The following is a 20,000-nucleotide window of genomic DNA, read 5'->3' as shown; positions in this document are numbered from 1 at the left end:
AAATCAGAAAGATGCCTAAAAACAGAAAGATGCCTAAAAACAGAAATATGCCTAAAAACAGAAGGATTTAACGTGATTAATATTTTGAGGTGGGCCTCAGACTTCAAGTAAAGTAATAACAAAGGCTGTCAAAGTTAACGCGGTATTAACGCATTAATGCACAATTCTATTAACCCCACTATTTTTTTTACTCACAATCAACTTTTTTGAATTTTTTATTTTTTTTACTTCACCCAGGTGCATTTTTTTTTTTTTTTTTTTTTTTTCGTTTTATCGCTTTATTGCTACTGGGCAGTCCAGTAGAGAGAGACAGAGGAGGAATGGGAGACAGAGTGGGGGGAAGACATTCAGCAAATAACGACGGGTTCGGGAGTCGAACCCGGGTTGGCCGTGTCGCGGCTGAGCGTGCTATGTGGTTCGCCACTGGGGCGCCCCACTCAGGTGCATTATTGATACTCTCATTGATACTATGTTTGTTTCTGACTCAAAGTGTGTGTGTGTGTGTGTGTGTGTGTGTGCGTGCGTGCGAGAGAGAGAGAGAGAGAGAGAGAGAGGGGGGGGGGTGAGAGAGATGAAGAAGGGGCAAGAGAGAAAGAGAGCTGGGAGAGTGAGTGTGTGTGTGAGAGAGAGGGGGGGGGGGGGGGGGGGGGGTGAATGAATCCTCAGCCCTTGTGTGGGTGAATGTAACAAGCATTTGTTGACTCTCATGTTGATGAGAGTATTAAAACTTGGAACTTGAAAAATATCTGTTTAAGGTAGAATTATTTTTTTTATTAATTTGCGATTAATCGCGAGTTAACCATGGACAATCATGCGATTAATCAGATTCAATATTTTAATCGATTGACAGCACAATAACATATGCGAGGGAGCAATATATAGCCATGTCAGTACTGCTGCATCGGTCCTACAACCATACACCACACCAGTGTCAATAAACCTCCAGTACATTATTGCTTTTATACTTATTTATTATTTAAATTGTTTACATAATCCTTTCAAACATAATGTTTAAACAAAGGCCGAAGCTGTAATTCAGCGCTCCACAAAGAAAAACCGTGCTATATATTGTATTGTATATATTGTGGTTATAAGAACTCATGGAATGTCTCTTGCCCAATCTTTTTTTTATTTTTTTTTACTTTACTTTTATTTTATACCAAATATTAAATATTATAATGTTTTTGTCCCGACCCCGACCCCCAGGTTGAGAACCAGCTGATTATTACCTTCCTTCACACACTCATATGATATGTCTCTTGGCTGAGCCAAGCCATTGATTATGTGTGTAATAACTTGCCAAAGACGCTATCGATGGGAAAACCAACTTTTTTTTTTACTCAGTTGCTGAAAAGTTGACTCTTTCTTTGGAGACCTGGTGGTTCCCTCGGGACATTGACGTAATGCCACTTAGGATTACATTACATGTTGTGTACAGTTAGAGAGTGAATGGAGAGTGTCTTATAACCCCGCCCCCCCCCCCCCCCCCCCCTGTTGAGGACTGAATAACTGGAACACTGACTAAATCGCCTCCCTGATGACTAGAAAGTATGTGTGGATCTCAGCGTGAAGTTGGATAACTGTTTCTTTCTTTCTTCTCAACATAACCTTTTCATACACTCTCTGTCTCTCTCCCTCTCTTCCATTCTCTCTCTCTCCATCTCTCTCTCCATCTCTCTCTCTCCCCCCCCTCTCTCTCTCTCTGCCCCCCCCCCCTCCTCTCTCTCTCCTCCCCCTCCCCCCCCTTCTCCCCCCCCCCTCTCTCTCTCCCTCTCTCTCTCTCTCCTCCCCCCCTCCTCTCTCTCTCCCCCCCTCTCTCTCCCTCTCTCCCCCCCCTCTCTCCCTCCCCCCCCTCTCTCTCTCCCTCTCTCTCTCTCTCTCTCTCTCTCTCCTCCCCCTCCCCCCCTCTCCCTCCCCCCCCCTCTCTCTCTCCCTCTCTCTCTCTCTCTCCTCCCTCTCCCCCCCTCCCCCCCTCTCTCTCTCTCTCCCTCTCTCTCCCTCCCTCCCTCCAGATCACGGTGCGCAGGCAGTGGAAGCATGTATATGATGAATTAGGTGGGAACCCCAGTAGCACTAGTGCCGCCACATGCACACGCCGCCACTACGAGAGGTGAGTTATTATTGCTACTGGTTCCATATGACACACCAGCCCGACCATGGCTCATCCACACACTACACAGTTCACACTGCTTACAGTCAGGCGAGGGGTGGGACATTTGTATTTTCTATTTATTTTGACTACATGCCTATTTGGAGAAATGTATATATTTACTCGAGTCATTTACTATTTTTACTCAATTTCAAAGCAAAAATCCAACTTTTTACTCCACTAAATGTATGCATGATACTTGCAAGTAGTAGTTAATTCTAACTCAATGGAGGCCAAGCCCGAGATAAGTCGGTGTTAACTCGCCGACACTTGAGCGCCAAACCCGAGAAAAGTCAGGTTTTCATCGTTATTTCTTTTATTCAATATTTCCATTCATTATCCATCCAGGGAGGCTGTGTTATCATTGGGAATGGGTCTGAGGTCGCAAAAGTCCAATACCGCCGCCTGGTGGGTTGCGGCCTGTATTGCACATATTTTGAAACTCTCTGTATTCGGGTGTGCGTCGAGCGCTTATAACGGATGGATTTATAAGAATCAAACACTCCCGATTCATGTTCTTTGGTGGATTATGTTATGGACACGATCGACATCAATACTTGGAATGGCGATCAGATCATTGGAATATTCTTTTTGGGGTACATCCTAGTCAAGGTAAGGGCTATATGGTATCAATCTTGCGTTGATCCAATAATTCCTTCATTGCGATCGGTGTGTAATGTACTGTGTAATGTATTCCGTTGGTGACGATCAAAGCATAAAAAACTACCCCTCCCCCACCCTTTCATGCATTCATGATGAAACATAATACCGATAATATAGAGTTGATTTCGAAATAGTAGCGTATACAGGCTAGAAACTGCCAGTTTTTTTGTGAAATGCATGTATTGCTGCATAGCGTCGTTTTCTGGGATTAGACAGGATTACTCTAAAACTATACTCATATTCACCATGGTATAAAACGGGAATGTATGGATGAAAAAATATATATTTTTCACAAATTGAACGATAGATACTCGATGTCAAATGGGAAATAGTATTATATCCATAGCTATAGTTTTAGCCCTGCAAACACCGCCACGTATTCCTATACTTTAAAGCGGTGGCCTTTTAACTAACACAGTACACAGCGCCCTCTGGCGCTGATTGAGTTAATAAAGGAGTTTTGCATACAGGATTTGCAATACATAAATCATGATTTTCATTGTACTTTGAGCCAGCCAACTTAAAGAGGAAACCAACAGGGTTATATGACTAATATCTGTACTCAAAGATTATACATAGAATGTTTTCTTGTTACTTGTTAATGATTCACAGAAATGACCAATCAAATCAAATCAAATGTATTTGTAAGGTCCGACAACACACGTTACACGTCTTCTTTAAACAAGTCAAGAAGAAACATCACAATAATTCAAGAACAAAACAAGGACACCATAAGGTCACATTTTTTTATATAAATAAATGCAAATAAATGCAATACTCCCAGACATACCCCACGCGAAGGTAAGGAAAAACTCACTAAAACCTAGCAATAGGAAAAAATTCACCACAGGCAATGTGGAGGAGAGACACCTTAGAAGGGCCATTCAAGGTGGGATCTCCCTTCTTAGATGTCGGTGATAGTAGTGTTGCAGTAAAAACAGGCGAACAGTTGGTAAGAACAGTTCTTCTTCTTCTTCTTCTTCTTCTTCTTCTTCTTCTTCTTCTTCTTCTTCTTCTTCTTCTTCTTCTTCTTCTTCTTCTTCTTCTTCTTCTTCTTCTTCTTCTTCTTCTTCTTCTTCTTCTTCTTCTTCTTCTTCTTCTTAAAGCTACAATATGTGAGATTAAACATATCTTAACATGGACACACTGACTCTCAGTCTACTGTGAGTGAGTTTCATTGACCAGTGTAGCAGCAGTGAAATTCCATTCTAAAGTTTCACTCCCCCTTCTAACCAATCAGAGAAGCTCAGAGGGAATTTCTTTGAAATAAGCACTTTCAGTGGTTGAATCTACCCGGTCCTAACACAGTCTGGCACTGAGGACTATATAGACTAACCACTAAGTGACCACTAAATGTCATGCTTTGTGCCTGTGCTAAACTAGTTTTGGCACACAAATATTCCTTCTTTTTATTTTTTTTTTATTCCCGCATTGAAATTCAAAACCCCTTATCAACTAAATAAGTCAATATTAGGAGACTTCATTCATGGTCAAGAGCATGTGTGAACTACAAGCAAAGTTAAGGTCTTTTAATAACCCATTCATTTTCCTAGAGCCACAGGAGACGTTAGAGCCAGACTCCCTTATTTGGGCAGAAGAATTACGACACACTTGTGAGGTCTATTAGGGGGACATGCAGTACAATTATCAAGCAATATACAGGGTTCAGAGTTCAAACAAATTACACATTGCAATCAGAAAACATCAAAGACAGTTCGTACATCAGTCATACTTGCTTACTTGTCTTGAAATGTGGTGTGAAAAGGCGATGTCATTTTTAGATGCTGATAGTGAAGCTATTTGAGCTATATGCTATGATGCAAAACGACCCCAAAGATTATATAACTGAGTTTGAGTATTCCTGTGGATCACATTAATATTCATAATTTGAATTAGGTCACAGATTACTGTTACAGATTACATTTAGAAAATAAACTTCCTTGGTCTTAAAGGTGTATACTGTGTCATTTTGGGAGAGAAATGTGAAATGTGAACACTGTTTGAAGCTAGAAAGCTACCTGAAAAGTTACTGTTGTTGATGTTGTTTTCATTGTTGTTGATTACATTGGTAGGCCTGCAAGTTTCCATTTTAACACATTTCTTTTTTAAATGTATTATTATGAGATGGTATAGTGAAGATTGACAGGAGAGGGATGATGTATTTTTGTGTGTTATTTATTTATTAAATTGTTTTACATAGCTCTGTGAATGTAAACAGATGTCTCTCGTGTGCATAGTACACCTTTAACACTTTCAGCGCCACGCTTAGCAGTTATCTTATGCAGTTATGCTTACCAACTGTTCGCCTGTTTTATTGCAACACTACTATCACCCACATCTAAGAAGGGAGATCCCCCCTTGAATGGCCCTTCTAAGGTTTCTCTCCTCCACATTGCCTGTGGTGCATTTTTCCTATTGCTAGGTTTTAGTGAGTTTTTCCTCACCTTCGCGTGGGGTATGTCTGGGAGTGTTGCATTTATTTTGTATAATTTTTTTTTAATTGGACTTTATGGTGTTTTTGTTTTGTTCTTGACTTATTGTGATGTTTCTTCTTGACTTGTTTAAAGAAGACGTGTCCGGCCCATGGGGACATTAACGTGTGTTGTTGGGCCTTACAAATCAATTTGATTTGATTTGATTTATCTCTACCGCTAGATGGCCAGCTTGATAGTCGTTTCCGCGGTGTTTCACTATGTTTGCAAAGCTGTGTGTGTGTTCTGTATTATAGCTGTGGAGACAATGGTGTGGCTCATTTGACAGACATTACTTGTAGTGCAACATGGAAAAAATCGTTTGTTTCTACACACTATAGTTTGTAGTTTATTACACGCTAAACATCGTGCATTTCCAAGATAATCCAGTCTTTTTTCATAGATTGCGAGATAAAACGTGTTATGTGCAATAAGCCCGAATCGTTCCGGTTGATTCACTGAACCCCCAAATACTCCCAAATCAAAGGTATATAACATGTATATATGTACCTTCACAAAATCATCGTCGTTTTCACTCAAAACTGTGATCGTGTTTGCCAAGCATGTTTTACGTCCGGTGAAACACAGAACTGTGATCGTTAAGGGGCGGCTGGGTAGCGCAGCGGACTAAGCGCCTGCCTACCACCGCAGAGACACTGGTATCGAATCCAGCTGTCAGCTGTACCTCCGGCTTGGTCGGTCGTCCATACTAACACAATTGGCAGTGTTGGCGGGTGGGAAGCCGGTGGGGTATGTATCCTGGTCGTTGTAAACAGCGACTCCTACAGGTCGGTCGGGGCGCCTGCTCAGCGAGGGAGGGAACTGGGGGAAGTAGTGTGAGCCTCCCACGCGTTACGCTCCCCCAGTGAGAGTCCTCGCTGTCAGGTGAAAAGAAGCGGCTGGCTGACTCCACATGTATCGGAGGGGACATGTGATAGTATCTATCAACCCTCCCTAGACCGGCAAGTGGGGGGCAAATGCGCGCAAAGACCAGGAAGGGAGGGAAGGGAATTGGCATAACGACTAAAATTGGGATGGGAGAAAAATACAGAAAAATCGGGAGAAAAAGTAAAAAAAAAAAAAAAAACTGTGATCGTTAGAAAAACACGTTTCAGGTTTGGTAAAATAGACATAGAATATACCTTACCTTAGCCAGAAGGTATTCCAAAAAGAATAATTCCAAGTGATGGTAAAATACGCTTAGGCAACGGAATTTCGAGGTGATCAATGTGAATCTCTGTTCAAGCAGGAGGAGGACTCCCTACCAAAAAAGAAAAAAAAAGGAAGATGTGTATCAGCACCAAGCCATTCCAGTTCAGACACAGATGATACTGCCACCTGGTGATAGTCGATCGGCATTGCAATTCAAACATATACAAACGACCCAGGGATGGCTAGAATGATCCGGATGATGATTTAGAACGGGGATCAGAGGGAAAATATCAAAGGATCAAAACCCGAGAAATCTCAGGTCTGGCGCTCAACCGCTGGCAAGTTAACCTGGGATATCTCGGGTCTGGTGCCCAATGTGTTAATAGATGGATAGATTTGAGTTTAGTTTATGACACAGTTCCTAGTACTGCCTGGAGTGAGTAAAATATTCCTTACAACTGCAGTGAATGAGTCCCCCCCCCCTACTTTATCCATAACCTTGGGAGATTGTGTTCAAGGGATGCGTTGAGACACACACGGTATTGATCTCGTCCAGAGGAAGCCAGTGCTTGTGCCGATGCACGATGAAATAGCGGCCCGTTATCTGCAGTGTGATGGAGATCAAATCACTTTGTAATTGGTTGATTATTAGTATTATTATTATCGTCATGACTATGGCAAGCGGTGTAATGCTCAGAAGGACACCCACAACATAGCTTGATCAAAGCATGATTGAAAGGGATCGCATTCCCTTTTATGGTTTGATTGATATTTTCTAACACAACAGAGCCGGTGAGACTGGCTTTCTGCATGCCTGTAAGCTTAATTCCGTGGTGAATACGTACAGAAAATAGATCTCAATACATTTATCTTAAAGGTCCCATATTGTGGAAAAACTCAAATGTTCAGTCCTTATATATATATACAAAGCTGTATACAAAATGATGGCTTGCTCGTAAACCTTCCCTTTAGTTGAACCTCAAATATTTTTCTGACAAAACCTGTTGCTGTAAGTTGGCTATAATATTACTGAATCTTGAGTCGTATTTGATCTGCAATGCCTAGTTTGACAGTTTGATCTGAATTCCGTTCGACGGTACAGGCTCGTACAGCATTGCTACAGGTAGATACAGGTACAAGTATCGTACAGAAACAGCATGTCGAGAACAGAACTGAAACAGAGGGGTGTGTAGAGGCTATCTAGAATGCATAATCTTTTTTTTCTGCTAAATAAATTCAAAGGCATGTTTAAGGGACCTCAAGGACATATTTAACTTGTTGAAAAGGACAAAAATATGTGACCTTTTTATATACAATCTATATCTGTAGACATGTTGTATGTGTTCTGAAATTGTTTTCACTTATCTGGCGTAGTACACTCAGAATGCATACTAACTAGTTATAGCTTTCAGACATGGCCAGCAGTATTCTTATCATAAGTACTCAACACACTGTGGGCCAACTATAAAGGAAACACTCAAAGTCATTGAAAGGATTTATATCACCTGGTACACAAATAACCATACGACCCAAAAAAAAGAAGAGAAAAGACATAGTTTTATACTTGCTATACTTATTTTATTTTATACTTATCCTTTTGTCTAGCACAGTCTCTGGAGTGTAACAGAAAGAAGCATTTTGTATAAAAGTATTCTGTACTTCTGTATGACAACTAATAAAGAAACTTGAACTTGAACATCCGTCACTCTGAGGTGTATGGCAGGCTCTCACTTTCAAGTCACTTTCAGGAAGTAAAATGTATTTATTTTTCTTTATATATATATATTTATTAACTAGTAGTAACCTACTAGTTAGCTTTTGGAATAGTAGTAATAACATTGACATGTTTGTTAGAATCTAACTAAGAAGTTAGAATGGGTGGTTCTTCACTTCATGCACCGTTGTAAAGGACTCTCATTGCTACAGAGACACAGGGACAGACTTGATCAAGTATAGGCTGAAAACATCTTCAAAAGACAAGAGAGTATGTAACAGGTGGGTTTTCTCTGAGAAAGCATAGTTACTAAGGAACTAGTACATTGACGTATGCATCATTATCTTCATACACTTGTGTGTTGACGGTTAACATGTCGGTTCTTGATTAATTCCTAACATAATTAGGGACAACGATTAATTGATAAATTATTAAATTCAGGGGAAAGGGGAACACCACCCAAATTAATAATTCCAATATCGCTGCTGTCGGGACAAAACCTCATAACTCCAAAAACCCAACTTTTCAGCAGATGAAAAAAACGAACACAGATTTGAGGGTGAATAGAGTTAGGAGGTTTAGACAGATGATCGGTTTAATGCGTTCCCATTGTTTAAACTTTGTAAAACCCACACACACATATGGAGGATGATCTACGGAGTTGATTTATATAAAAAAAAATATAAAAAAAATTGAGTTATGAGGTTTTGTCCCGACAGCAGCGATATGTTATTTCTATGGCTTAGGAATCGATATTTGTGAACATGAGCTATTCTCTCCCAAAGGCAGAGACCAAAGACATAAGACTATACGATGTCATCAGGTATAAAGTCTGGACCTAGCCCATAGACAATGAACGGGAGACTGAATTTGTGGACACCTCATTTTCATTCCCTTTGTCAGTAACCAAATGAGCTTTACTTTATGCTGTGCTGTATAATGTTTTCAGTTCTAAAACAGAAAATGTACCGGAAGGGCGGCTGGGTGGCGCAGCAGACATTGCGCTCGTCACCAACGCAAGAGACACCGGGTTCGAATCCGGCTGTCGGCGTTGCCTCCGGCTTGGGCCGGCCGTCATACTAACTCAATTGGCAGAGTTACCGGGTGGGAAGTCGAAGGGTGGTAGTCTAGTCCAGTGGTTCCCAAAGTCGGGGTGATTTTCAAAAAAAAAATTAAAATAAAATAAAAAAAATTGTCAGGCCACTGAACTTAGAAGCAGGCCAGGACAGTGTTTCTAGTTGTATTCTAAAATTATATTCTATTGTATTCTAAAATGTGACTATATGGTTTTATATTAACTTAATAAATAAACAAAAACGGAAAATCTACTTATTTCAACGAACATTTCAAACTAAATAACAGATTATGCACATAAAACGCTGAAAACAACCGAAGCAACAATAGTATTTTAATGAGGCTATTATTATTATCATTATTATTTTGCAACAAGTTAGCCCTCTCATAAATAGCACATATAAATGAATAACTAACTTGAACTAACTTAATAGGATTGAAGTGATATTTGGCTTAAAAAATCGGTCGCCTGGCAAAAAATTTAAATAAAGAAAAGCCTGACGATGTGCATTGGGCCGCGGCTCTCTGACGCCTTATTTTCTGGGTCCCGGCCTGAAAAGTTTGGGAACCCCTGGTCTAGTCGTTGTGAACAGCGACAGGTCGGTTGGGGCGCCAGCACAGCAAAGTCAGGAAAATGGCGGGGGCAGTGTGAGCCTCCTACACGTTACTCCTCACCAAATGAGAGTCCGCGCTGGCAGGTGAAAAGATGTGACAGGCTGCCTCCACATGTATCGGAGGGGACATGTGATGCAAGGCTTCTATCCTCCCTACAACCGGCCAGTGGGGGGCATATGCGAAAAATCACAGAAAAAGGAGGGAAAAAAGTAGATAAAAAAAGAAAAGAAAATGTATCTGTATACTCAGAACATTCCCCTGGGTGCTCTCGGTGTCATCTATATACCATATTTTCTAATTCATTGTCAGTGGAGCAGCTTCAGACTTTATACTTGATGACATCACAGGTTTGAGTTTTAGCACTCTAGTTTTTGGATTTGGGTGAGTTGTTCCTGTTCACTAATGTTTTGGACTGTCTTGGGCCATAGGACTAACTAATGTATCAATTCTTAAATTGGGCGTAGTTCCCCTTTAACAGATCCCTAATAAATAACCTGGAAACTTTGTATAACCTTTGTTATGAAAACACATTCTTATATCCAGCCAAATAGGAAATATCTGGCAATGAAGGCTTTATCATTTGGTGTTGTAGGTTCCATTTCATAGTTTGACTTGAAAGTGAATTGACCTCCACCCCCGGCTGGCTCGGAACGTAGCAGCTGAGACGTTGGCATAATGACATTTTAATGTATTCATCTAATCATTAGGAGACTGCAGCATTCCTATAACCTCTGAATTACAATCACCACTCCGATTGCGTTGCTAAACCAAAGCAAACATATGGATAAGATCCTCTGGGAGATGTGAGGGTATTATGCGGAAATGCACACATGCTCGCGCACACACATGCACACATAAGCATGCACACACACATATACACTGTGGCTGTTCATAGACTTGTGCACGCACACACACACACACATGCACACATAAGCATGCACACACACATATACACTGTCTGTGGCTGTTCATAGACTTGTGCACGCACACACACACACACACACACACATGCACACACACACATGCTGTCTCATAAACACACATACTCAACCAAGCATACACACACACGCATACACACAGGGAACCACGCACGAGTGCACACTGCATGCTGGTTATTCGTATACATACACACACACACACACACACACACAATCAGACACAGACACACACACACACACACACACACAATCAGACACAGACACGCACATACTGTAGACTCCCAAGGTTAAACAAATGCTAAATGCGATCCGTTCCTACTGTAGCAGGACATAACCAGTGGCTCATAAACCAGCCTGTCCCTCTAGGGCCTAGGCCACGGACCCTCGGGCCGCCTGGCTCAGACACACACACACACACACACACACACACACACACACACACACACACACACACACACACACACACACACACACACACACACACACACACACACACACACACTTATACCTGTTAGGGAGTGAACTCCTACTGATGCATCACAGTCTGGTACGGCAACTGCTCTGCCTCAGACTGGAAAGCACTGCAGAGGGTGGGGGGGGGGAAACCGCCCAACGCATCACCGCCGGTACACCACTCCCTGCAATTGAGACTGTCACGCACACAAAAGGTGTCTGAGGAAGGCGGCACGCAGTATCGTCGAGAACACTTCTTACCCACCCAGTCAAAGACTGTTTGCCCTCCTTCCCTCTGGGAGGCGCTACACAGGAATCGCAGCTCCAGGACCAGCAGGCTCAGTAACAGCTTCTTCGCCCTCAGCTGTCAGCTCACTGAACTCTGCACCACAATTATAGTCGCCCACCCCCCCCCACCGAAAGGGACGGTGTGTTCCAGCTGTGAGCTGGTGACAGAAGGGTGGCTGATAGTTAGGGATGTTCGATATTGGCTTTTTTACCGATACCGATATACCGATATTGTCCAACTCTTAATTTCCGATACCGATATCAACCGATATCAACCGATATATGCAGCCCCCCCCCCCCCCCCCCCCCCCCAAAAAAACGGAATAATTTCCTTGTTGTGGAATTAACACAACATTATGCATATTTTTGACAATAAATAAAATCAGAATTTGTTCTTACTTGCTTGTCTGGGTAAATAAAGGTTAAATAAATGTACAATTATTATTATTATTTTTTTAATTAGAAAACCGATACCGATCATTTCCGATATCACATTTGAATGCCAATATCGGACATCCCTACTGATAGTACATTGTCCGCCATCTCTGCCTATGTGCCCTTGAGCAAGGCACTGAAGGCCCAAACCGCTCCAGGGACGCTGCATTGTGGGTGACCCTGCACTCTGACCTCTTTGATGAAATACATATTTTGGGACTGTGTGCATGTGTAACTAGGAGAGATAGTAATTTCAATTGCCTCATGTGCAGGGAATTGACTATAAAGTAGTGCTGTCAGGCGATTAAAAAAATGTATCTAATTAATTACAGGATTTGTAATTAATTAATCTAATTAATCGCATAACCATTTTAGGCCTGATATTTTATATTCTAATCATATTTCAAATTGCATGTGTCCGGATGGCAGAATTCAGTACTGTATCTACAAAACCTTCTGTTTAATCATCTTCCCTTTATTCATTTGCTTAGATTTTTCACGTCTGGTCAATTTTAGCATGGTGTTTTTCACAGTCAAAAGAAAATTGAATTGAATTGATATTCTCATTTGGTTCATTACAATTAATCAAGCCTAGTAACAGACACAGTATTTCTGACACTGGGAATACATTCCATGAGATCTATAGATGTCCCTAGAATCAGATACCAAGAACATGCAAATGGAATTTTTTTTTAAAGTCTGTAAATGTTTATTCTACATACTTATGGAATGAATGAGATCAATAAAAAAAATTATAATAATAATAAAAAAAGTGTATTCATTTTGAGTACATTTTCATAACGCGGTAATTTGCTGTGTAATTAATTAATCTAATTAACGCGATAAACTGACAGCCCTACTATAAAGTAATCTTAATCTTAGTCCGCTGTAAGCAAATTGCAGACACTGACAGTGGAAGATGGGAACAGGCTTTGTGTATTTTTCCTGAGAATTTATTCTCTCTATTTTGTTTCTGAAGATTTGTGTTTGGCAAAAAAAACAGCTGTGATCATGATACATGTTAGAGAATCCAGTGCAAATTAGATTTGATTTGTTCACATTTATGGAAGAAACATTGCACGTTCAGCCAAGCTGTAGACTAATTGGTCCTTAGTGTCTTACTTTTTGTACGTTTTTCTTTTCTTTTTTTTAGGCTGAATGAGTTATGTCTTGGAAATTGCTTGGGACATTGCTGGCATCACAATGACAATAACATTCACAGATAAGCTTTGGCCTGAAGAGATATTTCTGCATGATTGCCTTTATTTGCATAAGAACAAATAATGTAGGAAACACAATTGGCGATTAATTGGTTCACAAATCAATTAGTTGACAAAATCCTATGACTATTAGTCAAGAAATAAGTGATGTGTGGATGTATTACAGTGTCGACTAGAAGTCATACAGTATATACTACCTAGTATCCATTGTAGCCTGGGAGGACACATGTCCATGAAGGGTTTCATTTAGAAAATAAATAAATAAAAAGTAAAAAAAATCAGGGAATAGTATTGAAGTTATTAGCTGAGGACTTTTGCTTACAATCGGGTGAACATTTTTCAGGATCCTTCCATCTGTACCATGTTGAAATATATGAAGTCATGTATGTCAGCATGGTAACCTTGTAGGCTGTATACAGCATGTGGTAGTTTCAAGTTTCTTTAATAGTTGTCATACAGAAGTACAGAATACTTTTGTACAAAATGCTTCTTACTGTTGCGCTCCAGAGACTGTGCAAGACAAGATAAGTATGAAATAAAAACATAGTAAAATTAGAAGTAAAAAAAAAAGAGGTCACAGTGTTCAGTTTAGACATATGTACAATGTTCGATGCAGAATAGACGTAGTTACCATACAATATACAATACTGTGCAGTGTACTAATATACAATACTATATAGTGCAAGGCAGAAATGGAGAAATGGGACGAGGTGCAATTTAGGTACAATTCACAGTAGGTGTACGAGTTGTAGTGCAAATCCTTTATCAATAAATATAAAGTGTAAGTGTGTTTGTGTGATCTAAAGTGTGGAGAGTGGGTGCTGCAGTGTGTTGTTTGTTTGAGTGAGTGTGTGCGTGTGGGTGTGTGTGCTGTGTGCATTTGATGGTTGTTGCATAGTGATTATTGTTCGTTTAGCGATTATTGTTCGTTTAGCAGCCTGATGGCCTGGGGATAGAAGCTTCTTCTGAGTCTTTCTGTGCTCGCCTTAAGACTCCGGTATCGCTTGCCTGACCGCAGCAGTTCAAAGAGGCAGTTGTTCGGGTGGCTCGAGTCCTTAATAATTCTCTTAGCCTTCCCCTTGCACCGCTTGTTGTAAATGTTCTGGAGGGTGGGAAGCCCCCCTCCAATTGTGCGTTCGGCTGAACGTGTCACTCTTTGTAGTCTGCTACGGTCTTGTGCAGTGCTATTCCCAAACCAGGAGGTGATGTTGCCGGTCAGGATGCTCTCTATTGTACATGAGTAGAAGTTCCTAAGGATCTTCTGACTGACTTGGAACTTCCTTAGGCGCCTGAGGAAGTAGAGGCGTTGTCGTGCCTTCTTCACAACACTGTCAATGTGTGTGGTCCATGTCAAGTCCTCGGATATGTGGGCTCCGAGGTACTTGAAACTGTTCACTCTCTCAACCGGTGCCCCGTCGATGCTGAGGGGGCTGTAGTCCTTGACCCCCGACCTCCTGAAGTCCACAATCATCTCTTTTGTTTTGCTGACGTTCAGGGAGAGGCAGTTCTCCTGACACCACTGTGACAGGTTCTCTACCTCTTCCAGGTAGGCCCTTTCGTCGTTGGCAGAGATCAGGCCCACCACTACTGTGTCATCAGCAAATTTGATGATGGTGTTGTTGTTCCGCTGTGCTACGCAGTCATGTGTGTACAGGGAGTAGAGGAGGGGGCTCAGAACACAGCCCTGGGGGGCCCCTATGTTGAGCGTGATGGATGAGGAGGTGCAGTTGCCGGCTCTTACCACCTGGGGTCTGCCCGTCAGGAAGTCCAAGACCCACTGGCACAGGTCATAGTTCAAGCCCAGGTCCCTGAGCTTGGCTATGAGTTTGGAGGGGACTATGGTATTGAATGCTGAGCTGTAGTCGATGAACAGCATTCTCACATAGTTCCCCTGCCTCTTGTCCAGGTGTGATGCTGCTGTGTGCAGCACATGGGCTATGGCGTCCTCCGTGGACCTGTTGGGGCGATATGCAAATTGCAGAGGGTCCAGGTTGATGGGGAGGAACAGATGTAGCCCTTCACTAGCTTCTCAAAGCACTTCATGGCTATGGAGGTGAGGGCTACAGGGCGGTAGTCGTTGAGGCAAGCGGGCGTAGATTTTTTGGGTACAGGGATGATGGTGGACTTCTTCAGACAGGTGGGGATGACAGCCTGTTCCAAGGACAGGTTGAAGATGTCAGTGAATACCGGGGCCAGTTGGTCGGCACAGACTTTTAGGACGCGGCCGGGGATGCCGTCCGGTCCTGCTGCCTTCCTGGTATAAAGATTTTATATAAATATAACATTTTTTATTTAATGGATGTAGCCTTCAGCATTTTGCAGGGAACCCCTTTTATGTAATTCTCTGTGTTCAGGGTGCCCAAACCCTTTTAACCCTTTCCTTACCACACTACATAATGTTAACCTTCCACTACCACACTACAGACAGTTAACCAGCTGTAGTGTGGTAGTGAAAGGGTTACTTCTGTAGTGTGGTAGTGAAAGTGTTAACCATTTGTAGTGTGGTAGTGACAGGGTTAATCTTCTGTAGTGTGGTATAGTGAAAGTGTTAACCCTTTGTAGTGTGGTAGTGAAAGGGGTAACCTTCTGTAGTGTAGTAGTGAAAGTGTTAACCCTTTGTGTGGTAGTGAAAGTGTTAACCCTTTGTAGTGTGGTAGTGAAAGGGTTAACCTTCTGTAGTGTAGTAGTGAAAGTGTTAACCCTTTGTGTGGTAGTGAAAGTGTTAACCCTTTGTAGTGTGGTAGTGAAAGAGTTAACCTTCTGTAGTGTGGTAGTGAAAGTGTTAACCCTTTGTAGTGTGGTAGTGAAAAGGGTTAACCTTCTGTAGTGTGGTAGTGAAAGAGTTAACCTGCTGTAGTGTGGTAGTGAAAGTGTTAACCCTTTGTAGTGTGGTAGTGACAGGGTTAATCTTCTGTAGTGTGGTAGTGAAAGTGTTAACCCTTTGTAGTGTGGTAGTGAAAAGGGTTAACCTTCTGTAGTGTGGTAGTGAAAGAGTTAACCTTCTGTAGTGTGGTAGTGAAAGTGTTAACCCTTTGTAGTGTGGTAGTGACAGGGTTAATCTTCTGTAGTGTGGTAGTGAAAGTGTTAACCCTTTGTAGTGTGGTAGTGAAACGGGTTAACCTTCTGTAGTGTGGTAGTGAAAGAGTTAACCTTCTGTAGTGTGGTAGTGAAGGGGTTAACCTTCTGTAGTGTGGTAGTGAAAGCGTTAACCCTTTGTAGTGTGGTAGTGAACGGGTTAACCTTCTCTAGTGTGGTAGTGAAAGGGTTAAGACGTCTACTGGATCTGTTGCACACAGGGAGTCAGTTCAGTCCATGGAAAAAAGCTCTCCTTGAGTCTGTGTTTTGCTTTTCTACATATTAGAAACAGATTGTTGACATTTGTTTGCAATATTAAGAGGATGAAAATTAGTCCCAGTGTGTGGCAAATGAAACACAGTAGGCCTCTGTGTGGTGTATCCTTTTATGTGTGGAGTATTTCAGTTCTACTCACTGCTAGGGAAGGAGGATATGTCGAGTTTCTGTGGCACCGTGGGGCTGTGGTCCATATTTTATACTTGTAACAAATGTGTTTCTTTTTTGATCTGGCTTCAAAGTGAGGCCTAGTCGCAAAGACTAGGATAATCATGTTGAATTGGGCTTTTCGATTCGCTTTGGTGTGTTTTCTGAGCTACAGTAGCATGCTATATCTAGATTAAAAGCCAAAGCCTGATTCTGCCTGTTCACAGTACAAAGGAAAACATTATTTAGCCTACAACTACTGTATAATATGCATGTGTAATTATTTATGTCATGCAGTGTAAGTGTGTTTATTACCACCTATATTGACTCATAATCATCCCCAACACTAACAATTATACGTTGTCTGACTTGGTATTTTTAAGCACACTTTTTTCCATTGGCTTCTTTTTTTATCAACTAAATAGGAGTTGAATCAACTAAATAAGAGAGAATGAATATCAAATGTCAAGTTTACATCACTCATATTTAGTTGATTCAACTAAAAAGAAAAAGTCAATGCAAATACAAGTTGATTCATATAGATTCTTTTGACAGTGTAGATCAAGAACCTGACTAAATTACTGGTCCGATAGGTTACTCCTTTGTTTTACGAGGAGTCACAACATGTCATTCGCTTGTTTCTAACTGCGTCTACCGTCTCATGTTATAACTATGCCCTATTATTATATCATATTAAGGGAACATGCCAACAGTATGGGAAATGTGCTTAGTCAGACAAGAAGGTAGATTCCTATTTCCTCTCTGTGTATTCAGTAGGAAGCTATCCAGCTGCAAGCTAGCCTAGCTTAGCACAAATGAATGGAAGTGGATACGGACCATAATGTTGGCGTGTTCCTTTAAATATATCGCTCACTTAATCCAACCACAGTCTTTATTTATGTGGTTGCAGGGATAGAGTGTGTTAAACACACATACTGCCGGTTACTGATTAGCTCAGTACTGAGTAGGTCAGTCGAGTGCCTTGCCCAAGGGCACCTTGAGGGTACTTGGCACAACACGCTCGTCACACTCCTTGCCAGTTTCCCGGGGATTCAAACTGGCGACCTTCCTGTCACGAACTTGGCTTCTCTTAACAGCTAGGCTGCCTCCAAACACATTTGTATTCTAGTGTAAATAGGGTTTCATAGGGGGGGGGGGGGGGGGGGCTGGAGGGGGCGGGGCGCTGAGCTGTGGCTGCTGCACTGGCCTTTCTCTGACCAACCAAGCAGCTCAGGGAGAAATAATGCTGAATCAATACAAAGCAATAATATCCACACTCTGCAGTGAATATAGTATAATGCTGACTGAGAGAGTGAGCGGGAGAGGGAGGGGGGAGAGAGAGGGAGAGAGGGAGTGAGAGGGAGAGAGAGTAGGGGTGAGAGTAGGGGGGGTTATAGTCGTTTGAGAAAGAGGGAGAGATGGTGTGTGCAAGAGAGGGATGGGGTGAGAGTAAAAGAGATAAATGGAGAGAGAAACAGAGATGGGCTGAAGTCAAGGAGGGGCGGGTGGAGAATCATCCTGAGCCTTGGCATTCGGGCCTGCTGCTCGGAGGGCAATTAGCTTCATTGTATTAGCTCAGCAAACACGGGGCCTATTCTCTCCTGCATGATGAATGAGGCTGTTTGCCAGGGCCCTGCGCTGAAGTGTGTGTTCGCTCCCTAGAGGTGCTCCCTTTGTTTCACCCCCCCCCCCCCCTTTAATCATTAGTCAATGCGTAAACCAAAATATAATTCACAGAAAAACTACTGTACTCTATACAAAGTGGAACAGCGCCGCCCGCCTCCCCCTTCGACAGGCGAGAAGCGCTGGAGATTTACCTTGTGGAGGGGGAGTGGAGCCCAAACGAGGGGAAATAAAAAGAAAAGTAACAACAACAAAAAGTTAGAGATGAGGAGATGGTATTTTTAGGGGAGGTTATTGGTTTTAGATGAAGTGGACATTTTCTCTCTCTCTCTCTCTCTCTCTGGGCTTGATTTGAGGTAAAGATGCAGTGGTGATTTCATAAGTGGTTGCACGCTGTTTTAATGACGACACATGCACGCGCGCACACTCGCATAAATGTTCCCCCGCGTGCGCACAGAACGGCTCCGACCAGCATTATGATTAGAATGAGCATAAATAGTAGGAAACATGTTTGTATAGGAAATTACTAGTTTTAGTTTAGTTTTTTTTAAATATTGCCTTGAAATAGAGAAGCTGAAAAAGATAGCAGGATGTAGCCTTCAATATATAAATAAATTATATTGTCAACAGATATGGTTGAAAAACAAACAATGTTTTAAATGTAATTGTAGTAGATACAATATTGTAGTTACAATTTCTTTAATTGAATGAACTTAAACTAGAAAAGTAAATACAAACTAAATTAACAATGTAACTTACAGTTTACAAGAAGGACAGTTTCCTTCTGAAGCACAACTTAAGAAATGTCTCATCCTTCCAGTCGGGACCATTTGTCACATAGTGAGAGGTTCCACAGCTCAAGCAAACCCCCACCAATTGGTACAGGGCTTGTATTTTGTTTTTGCTCTTCTCGTTCTTTGTTATGCTATTGTTATGCAAAGATAAGTAGCCAGGTGAGTACCGGTTCTTAGCGCACGGCACGACGAGTCGAGTGAAAGTTGTGATCGCATTTTTGTGTGCATGTGCGTGCGCGTGCTTCTGCTCAGAAAAGTGGTGGAACGGCGTGGTACCGCGTGGCATGAGCACTGCACCCCTGTCCACAAGCGTTCCTCTGCCATTTCAAAATGATACGTGTTATCCTTAACTGCCGCCCTGATGGTAAAGTAATCTGGGCTGGTTGCCTGGGAGTCATTATTGTGAAAGATGGAGCCGTGGGGGGAAAATGATCACTATATTTATGCAGTAGCTACCCGACCCATAATTTCTATTTGTTTTTTATTGATTTTTTTTTTGCTTACAGTCCTTTTGAATTGAACAGAAGACAATCTCTCAGCTAATTGTGATTTCCAAAAGTTGATATTATTATAAAAATATTGTTTTAAGGTGGGCTCACATTCATACGCGTGTGGGGGTAGGGTGGTGGTGGTGGTGGGTGGGTGGGTGTGTGTGTGGGTGTGTGTGTGTGTGTGTGTGTGTGTGTGTGTGTGTGTGTGTGTGTGTGTGTGTGTGTGTGTGTGTGTGTGTGTTGAGAGTGAGTGAGTGAGTGTGTGGGGGGGCTAATCAATGTAGAAATGTCCAGACCCAAGGTCTGCCTTTCGCTGCAGCTATGGCTTTAATGATATTTATTTAAACCGTTTCCCAAGATTAGCTGTCAGGGGCCTGGCGCTCTGAATTAAAAATGAGGTCATGAAAAAGATGGCATCAATA

At 41.9% G+C, this 20,000-nt stretch overlaps 1 protein-coding gene across 1 annotated transcript in view; it reads left to right on the top strand.

Moving 5' to 3' along the window:
• Positions 1-20,000, top strand: part of arid5b (AT-rich interaction domain 5B) — a gene marked incomplete at its 5' end in the record, with an annotated part of 176,828 nt that overhangs the window by 147,998 nt on the left and 8,830 nt on the right. Inside the window, 1 exon segment of the mRNA XM_084321299.1 lies at positions 2,013-2,110. Within this exon segment, the coding sequence (XP_084177425.1) occupies positions 2,013-2,110 (98 nt within the window).

The sequence above is a fragment of the Notolepis coatsorum genome, assembly GCF_963971535.1.
Source record: "Notolepis coatsorum genome assembly, chromosome: 9".
In the NCBI taxonomy this organism is placed as follows: domain Eukaryota; kingdom Metazoa; phylum Chordata; class Actinopteri; order Aulopiformes; family Paralepididae; genus Notolepis; species Notolepis coatsorum.
This window is presented reverse-complemented; position numbering and strand designations above follow the sequence as displayed.